General features: G+C 44.8%; 1 protein-coding gene across 1 annotated transcript; it reads left to right on the plus strand.

Annotated features, from left to right (window-relative positions):
* Positions 1-6: 6 nt before the first annotated feature.
* LOC100542437 (nardilysin-like) lies at positions 7-4,148 on the plus strand. The gene is made up of 6 exons (XM_019618749.1): positions 7-75; positions 619-702; positions 1,888-1,978; positions 2,295-2,411; positions 2,604-2,693; positions 3,884-4,148. The coding sequence occupies exons 2-6, from the start codon at positions 683-685 to the stop codon at positions 4,061-4,063; spliced, it is 498 nt and encodes a 165-aa protein (XP_019474294.1). The 5' UTR covers positions 7-75; positions 619-682; the 3' UTR covers positions 4,064-4,148.
* Positions 4,149-8,363: the final 4,215 nt, after the last annotated feature.

The raw sequence follows: 8,363 nt of genomic DNA on the forward strand, positions 1-8,363 counted from the left end.
CAGCGCCGCGAGCGGGAAGGCACCGCGTCTCGCCTCGCATCCCCTCGCCTCGCCTCGCCCCGCCCCTCCTCAGAGGTAGCAGCCATTTTGTGTGTTGGGATTGTTCCTTGGGAGAGAACAGGATGAAAGTTACCCTGACTCTCTCTCTGACTATGGCTATGTTCTTAGTTTCATTTCTCAGAGATGGCCTTGGCCGTTCCGGCTCTCGTGGCCAGGTCTCTGACAGCGAGAAAAAGCTGGTCCTCCCTGAGGAGCAGCTGCCTGCTGACACCTAGTGCCAGACCTCCATCTGGCCCTGTCGGCTTGGCCTGTCTACTTGCCCCAGATGGGTCCGGTACAGGTTCGGGAGAGTCGTCAGTGCAGAGGGCCTGAAGTAGGAGCCCCTGGGTATGGGGAAGAAGTCCTTCAGCTTGCCCTACCCCCTGGACCACCTCTGGGACTACATTGCCCGGGGGCATTAGCAGTAACAAAAATGAGAAAATACTGAAAAAAAGATTTGAGGATTTGAGACTTTTTTTGGTAAAGCACCAACGTTGTTACAACCTATAGCATGGCTTGTAAATGGAGATGTAATTGTTCTTGTGGAATGACTTCTGTTTCCCCTTTGCATTTTTTAAGCTACCACGTGTACCCCGCCTGCGTGAATACTTCAGGGATCCTTGGCTTCTGTGTCACAGTAGCAATGCAGGCAACCAAGAACAAGTAGGTGTGGAAGCGTGGCTGCTGCAGGCTGAGTAAGAAAGCTGTCAGAGCAGGATGTGTGTGGGGTGTTCATAGAACAGGGATGCTCACCCAGGCGGGCAGCAGACCTTGTGTGTATTGGCGTAGCAAATACCTTGGTCATAGGGTACAGCAAGTGATCAAGCTAATTATGTGTCCACATTCCCCTGCTGTATTTCATGGTGTATTTACACAACATCCAGCTGAATAATTATTACTGAGGTTGCACAAAACCTTCCTTTTGTTTTGCCAGAGCAGATGACACTGACTTCAGTTTGCTTTGGAGCGCATCTGCTCCCATTTCAGTTGGTAGCATTAACAGGTGGTAGTCTCAGGCCCCTGACTTGGCTGTACGAGGGAATTGTGTAAGAGCCCAGAGGGAATGTCAAAAAAGAGCAGTCATTACTTTAGCTGTGACACTGCTGACAGATGCAACCATCTCTGAAAAACTCTACCTAAATAAAGCAATAGCCTTAAGGCTCTTAAAACTGCAGCAGTCCTAACTTCATTACGGAAAAATAACTCAAGGCCTACGTAAAACATCCTGCTGCTCTCTGACTCTCCAAACGATTGCTGTCCCCAAGCAGATTCCATTCAACTTTTCTTCCAGATCACTTTAAAGTGCCAGAACGGTGTTATGGTTTTGTTCAAAGCTGAAGCTAACTACAAGTATTGGAATCGCCAAAGTTGATGGGTATTTGAAAAATTCTGTGTCAGTGAAAGCTGAGTAAGCACAGGGTAGTGCTACCTCCAGTTGTTACTTTAGGATCTGAGTGCTGTGTCGTTGATGGAGATTTTTATGTTATGAACCCCACAACCTCTTGCCGTGACATTTCTTTTGTTTTACCTTAATGAAATATTCACCTGCAAGGCTGAGGGCTGCAGATTGGGTCCTGACAGAGCATGCTCCTGCCGGCTGCACTGCAGCCCGGTCCCTGCATTGCAGCGACGGTTCCTTCTGGCTCAGTGAGGTCCCTGCATTTGAGCAGTACTTAGTATAGAGCACTGTTCTGATTCTCCAGTAAAAGAGAAAATAGATAAGTTGGTTTTCATGGGTGTACGGGCTTTCACGGGAATGGGGCAAAGCCCTGTGTGTTCCATAGCTAATTTTTTGTTTGTTTGTTCGTTTCCTGCCTGAGCTGATATAATTATTTAACTCTTGTTTAGTTCTGAATTGGTTGACAAGGAAATAGAGGAATTCCTTTCTTGCTTCAAAGAGAAAATCAGGTGTTTAACAAGAGAAGCTTTTAACAGCAAGGTAAAAGATCAAGCTTGAAAAGGTTTTTCTTGAACTTGTAAATGACACTTGAATTGGAAGGTTTGGTGATATCAATCCAATGTATTTCTGAGGTTTTCTATACAAAGGACTCGTGTTTAAGACCTGGTCTTGCTCAATTCTTTGAGCAGTTGCTCTAAAAAAACACACTGAGAAGTCTGAAAAGAAGGAACTGCCTTGTTCATGTAATTTGTGTTTTCTTTTAACTTCAGTAAAGGTGATGGTTGATAAGGTTGCAAAGTAAGGTTGGTTATTTATAAACCTCTGAACCTTTTCTTTCCCCACCTCCCACACATAGGTTACAGCTCTGATAAAGCTTAAGAAATGTAAATATTCTCATCTTGGGGATGAAGTAGAAAGGAACCGGAATGAAGTTGTGACACAGCAGTATCGCTTTGACAGGCTTGCCCGAGAGGTGAGTATGCATCCCTGCACACAGCCCAGTTCAAGCTACAGCACACAGACGGTGGGATTTGTGCTGCCACTACCACATGGATTGTAAACATGGTGCTTTTAAGAGGTCTAAGGGGATAGCTCCTGCAAGGAAACCATTTTCCTTTTAAAATCACGATTGTTCTGTTTATAACCTCATTCCTTTGGGTTTCAGATAGAAGCTCTGAAGTCTGTTACAAAATCAGATCTGGTCTCCTGGTACCAAACTCACAGAAGCAGCACGAAGAAAGTGCTCAGCATACACGTGAGTAGTTCCAGTCAGCTCGGTGGTGCCAACTTGTGAAATGCCACACTTGGTAACCTCCGAGATCTCAGTAAGGCTGTATGGTAGGAGAAGCAATGGCCTTATTTCTTTTCATTTGGTGATTATCCACACATCTGGTTATATTACTGCATTTTCAGGCAGATGAACAGTGAGAGATATCCATATTATAGAAACAGACCCAAGTTTTTTTCTATATGGCAACCTTTTTTTCCAGGTGGTTGGATTTGGAAAACATGAAAGGGATGCGGAGGTTACAGCTGTCTCAGGAGCACAGAGTTCTTCATCTGCTAACATAACTCATCTTAAATTCTTGCCCTCCCTGACAGATGATTTTACTTGCATCAAGGACATAAAAGCATTCACATGAACACTGAATATTCTCCCTTATCATAAAATCTTAAAATAAAAATGACATTTTGCCCTTCAGTACTGTGTAACACAGGTGTGCTTTCTTCAAGCAATATTACAAACCTATTTATTAAAACAGGGCTGTAATATTAGCTGTGTCGAGGAAGTTTCCTTCACGTGGTTTTCCACCACTCCCCCCACATCCCTCCCATCAGCACAGTCACAACCCCACACAGCCCCATCCTCCAGTGGGAGAGAAAAGTGCTTTCCCTTCTCCAGCTGTGGGAGGGCAGGGGCTGCTGTTCTGTTCCAGCTGTCTTGTGCATCATTCCTACAGTGCTGTAGCGGTTGTTTAATAGCAGTTACATCTCCTCAAAGAAAGAATGTTGCAGTAGGAATTAGAGTGGGTGGGAGAAACAGGATTATAATGCATCTGATAGCAAATGTCAAGGCCTTCACAGTGGTTATACAAGGTGTATGTCACAGCCCAGATGCTTTAGAAGCATCAGTGGAAGGGCTCCGGCAGCCTGCCACTGCAGCCTGCATACACTGCCAGTCCAGCAGAGTCTAGCAGAAGTCACTGTGCAGCCAAGACACTTCCTGTTTAGTTGCTTATCTGCATCACTAAGTCCGCTATCCCTGAGATAGGAACCATTGTGACTGTAGGGAACAGGTGCTCCAAACGTTACGTACGTGACAACAGATGACTGTCTTGGTATCAGACATGAACTCTGCTGTCATGGTTTTGTGATTTTTGGTATTCGGTATTCCACATCATAACATCATGTAGTGCACAGGTAATTAAAGAGTTAATACTCCAGTTCTGCAGACTGACAACGTTCGGATACCTGGGTCTCAGAAGAAGCCAGGGACCTTTCGTGTGTGAGGTGAACGTGACAAGTCACGGGAGGAAGGAAGTCACGGGATCTTGCTCTCTCTCGCTGCTGCCTGGCAGAGGGGGTGGGTGTGCTTCCGAGCTGTGTGTCTTCAGTTCAAAGTAGGCTTTTTGGTTCTGGAAAACTCTCTCCTATTTCATTTGATTTATTAGTCCCAATTTCAATTAGATTGTATTATATTATCTTGCATTCTGATATCATAGTAAAATAAGTTTTCCTCCATAGATTGTTGCCGCTGTTAGTTTTTTTCCTTCCTTGAGCCCAGCTCCCATCTGCCTATCCCTTTTCCCTTTTCCTTCCCATTTTTATGGTGCTTGGGGGAGAGGGGGGAGGGGGCAGGGGCCTACTGCCTCCCTGTCACGGGCAGAGATTGATCTAGTTAACTCCGTGGCATAGCAGTAACAATTGAGGTTGATTTAGATGCAACAATGTTCAGGTATGTAGATGTTTGACAGCATCACAGTGCACTTCGGTGAGGCTTTGCATGAACAAGACTCTTGTAAGCATAACTTCTATCAGGGCTGCAATTCTCTTTACGAATATTTGGTTTGGATTTGTCAATTAAAAAAAAAAATAAATCAGAAAGATATGCTTATAAAGAATAACTTAACACTGTGGGAGCAGAGGGGACAGAATGGGCGTGTTACTGCATCACTGAAACCAGGAGTGTATTTCTTCAGTGTCATCATTACTTACAATGGAGAAATGACTTGTTATATAAATAAACCTATTTTAATCTAAGCTCATTTTAAAGATGTGCATGCTTTTCTGCTGAACAGATATATATATATACATATATATATATAGAAAGAGAACATAATTTAAATATAATAATATTACATAAGAGTGTATTTCTGTTTCAGAGCTTATTTGTCCCTTGTCCATCTTTAGGGAGATACATGGAAGAAAGTCTGCACAGACACTTCCTCAATTAATTAAATCATTTTACATTTTCTTAGTTACAAGCAACCTGTACTGAGTTATCTATTAAAATTCTGAGTCAGCATGCACTTAATAACTTTGAGCCTTGAAGGACAAAGAATAATCTGGAGTGTATCTATACAGACATGTATAAATCCAGATGTGACATCTTCACTTTGCTGATCTCAAAGAGCTCCTTGCTGTGCTGGAAGAGTTGGGTTCATAAAGGGCAGGTAGTGCTTGACCAACCTCATCTCCTTCTATAACTGGGTGACCAGTCTGGTGGATGAGGGAAGGGCTGTTGATGTAGTCTACCTAGACTTCAGCAAAGCCTTTGACATGGTCTCTCACAGGCTTGTGCTGGGGAAACTCGCTGCTTGTGGTCTGGACAGATATACACTTCTTTGGATAAGGAACTGGCTGGAGGGCCGTGCCTAGCGGGTAGTGGTTAATGGAGTTGATGACCCGTTACAAGTGGTGTCCCCCAGGGGACAGTACTGGGGCCCATCTTGTTTAATATATTTATTGATGACCTAGATGAGGGGATTGAGTGTACCCTCAGTAAGTTTGCAGATGACACCAAGTTGGGAGGTGGTGTGGATCTGCCTGAGGGTAAGGAGGCCCTACAGAGGGATCTAGATAAGCTGGATCACTGGGCTGAGATGAATGGGATGAGGTTCAACAAGGCCAAGTGCTGGGTCCTGCACTTTGGCCGCAATAACCCCAAGCAGCGTTATAGGCTTGGGGATGAGTGGCTAGATGATTGCGAAGAAGAAAGAGACCTGGGGGTGTTGGTTGATGCTCAGCTGAATATGAGCCGACAATGTGCCCGGGTGGCCAAGAGGGCCAACGGCATCCTGGCCTGCATTAGAAATAGTGTGGCCAGCAGCAGGGAGGTGATCATCCCCCTCTACTCAGCACTGAGGAGGCTGACCTCGAGTATTGTGTTCAGTTTTGGGCCCCTCACTACAGGAAAGATGCTGAGGCCCTGGAGCGTGTCCAGAGAAGGGCAACGAAACTGGTGAGGGGTCTGGAGCACAAGTCTTTTGAGGAGCAGCTGAGGGAGCCGGGATTGCTTAGTCTGGAGAAGAGGAGGCTCAGGGGAGACCTCATTGCACTCGACAACTTCCTGAAGAGAGGTTGGGGTGAAGAGGGGTTTGGCCTCTTCTCCCAGGCAACGAACAGGACCCGGGGAAATGGCCGCAAGTTGTATCAGAGCAGGTTTAGGTTAGACACGAGGAAAAAGTTTTTCTCTCAGAGAGTGGTCAGGCACTGGAATGGCCTGCCCAGAGAGGTCGTGGAGTCGCTGTCCCTGGCAGTGTTCAAGAGGCATCTGGATGGGGAGCTGCGAGATATGGTTTAGTAGCTTGTGGTAGCAGTGGTAATGAGAAGACAATTGGACTAGATGCTCTTATAGGTTGTTTCCAACCTTGTGATTCTATGATGATTCTATGAGTGTTTAAAAAGTTGAGGAGCAGAGTAAGCAGACACAAGGTGCATTAAAAAAAGAATCCTATGGCTTTATGTAGACAGTAGATACACTGGCCCCTGTACAGATTTCAGATAACTACAGAAATAGTTACTGGCAGTTGTTTCTCATTCCTCATTCAAGTGGAAGGTGCTTACAAGAAACAGAAGTCTGCTAAAAGCAAGGGAAGCTGAAGTGAGCTAGCACCTATTATACAGCCGAGAACTAAGATTCCTGACTTATTTGTTATGAAGGTTAGAAAAAAATCCCTAAGTTATTATATTGAAATATACTCTCCAGCCTCAGAATGCTATTTTCAGTCTCCCCGTTCTCATCATTCTGCATCCATTGCTTTAATTCTTCAGAATTCTGCAGCCCAAACCCACCCATGCTCAATAGCACCATCGGTCTTCCAAATATCTAAAATAAAAACTCCTTTGAAAAAAATATTTATTACTTTCTCTCAGGTACATTTTCCTCCAATGTTAACTGAAATTGCTATTTGCTTCTTTGGCTCTCCTTAGCAAGAGCAGACCCCTTAGCCTGCTTTTTGCCAAATTTTCGAATGCCTGTTCTATGTGGCAGTGGTTGACGTATTTCAGCCTATGCAAGGATTCTCAGGCTTGCTTTCTTCACTGTTGTTTGTGTTTTTCACATAACTGTCTCCTGGTCCTAAAGAACACCTTATTAGACAACCGTGGCACAAGTCATTGGACCAGACTGGTACGTAATTCACAAATTACGTGATACAACAATCCTGTGTTCATGCTTTTTTGCAGAGACTATTTTAACTGAAAAAGGAACAATTAAGCTGCGGACCAGTGAATTAATCTTTGTGTTGCAGCAGACTTCCTATGACCTTCCAGACTGCCAGCAAAGGAGGTCACTGTATTAGTTAAACACTAATCTCAATACACAGTAGCCTGTTAATCAAGGTTATCACATTTGGACTTTTGTATCAAGTGCTGTACTCACAGAACAGAGAAGGCTTACAGCAACAGGGAAGACCTAAAAACCAACTATTCCGTCCAGCTCAAAAACTGAACTCTTTCCCATGCTCATGCTCCCATAAACAAACAGAACTTTTGCAGGATCTATTCCTTGCATACCCCATCTTACGGCTGTTTTTGCAACTATTCAGCAGAAGGAAAAAAAAACAAGCTGTATTATTTTTCTCATATAAGACAAATGACAATGCTATGGCATAGCGTGATCAGTCTGCAGGTAAAAAGCATAAATCTCATCAGCCTCGCTACTAAGACAATATCTCAGTCATATAAATCCAGAAATATTGCCAGCTTACTGCACATAAACACATAGTACTGTAACCTTGTCAGCATTCTCTGATCAGGACCTTAATTTCAGACCATTTCTCACCATTAAGGGATCCTTCCAGCTCTCCTCTATACACCCTTAAAAAAACCAAAATCATGCAGAAAACAGCAGGTTACAGATTTTATTAAAGGGAGATGAAAGAGAAGTTCCATTAAATCTAATAAAAATGGCTGCCGTGAGATTAGGTGCAAGTAAAAGCACCAAAGTAAGGTAAAAGCAATTGAGAACTGAACCCTGCTGGGCAGACTGTCCTGTGCTGGGGACAGCAGTCGTGGCAGCAGGCTTCCAAGTTGATGTGACTGCGTCCTCCCCAGCTCTGCTGCAGTCTCCTTTGTGACATCACAGAGCCGGGCATGACATCAGTCTTTGTACAGTCACGTTGGCAGCCTCCCGCAGCACAGATACGCAGGGCAGCCGCTCTGTACTGGTGGTTACCTCTGGAGCTCCGCTCAAGGTAGCAGCCACTTTGTGTGTTGGATTGTTCCTTGGGAGAGAACAGGATGAAAGTCAGCCTGACTCTCTCCGTGACTGTGGCTCTGTCCATAGTTTCATTTCTTGCAAATGGCCTTGGCCGTTCCACCTTTCTTGGCTGGATCTGGGACACGGACAAAAAGCTGGTCCTTCCTGAGGAGCAGCTGCCCGTTGACACCCAGTGCCAGGCCTCCAGCTGGCCCTGTTGGC

This window comes from Meleagris gallopavo, chromosome 10, assembly GCF_000146605.3.
Source record: "Meleagris gallopavo isolate NT-WF06-2002-E0010 breed Aviagen turkey brand Nicholas breeding stock chromosome 10, Turkey_5.1, whole genome shotgun sequence".
NCBI classification, from domain to species: domain Eukaryota; kingdom Metazoa; phylum Chordata; class Aves; order Galliformes; family Phasianidae; genus Meleagris; species Meleagris gallopavo.

Coding starts and splice junctions, on each gene's coding strand:
- LOC100542437 (XM_019618749.1), top strand. CDS start 683: ATGCAGGCAACCAAGAACAA. Junction 1,979..2,294: donor GAGAAGCTTTTAACAGCAAG/GTAAAAGATCAA, acceptor TCCCACACATAG/GTTACAGCTCTGATAAAGCT. Junction 2,694..3,883: donor AGAAAGTGCTCAGCATACAC/GTGAGTAGTTCC, acceptor TTAATACTCCAG/TTCTGCAGACTGACAACGTT.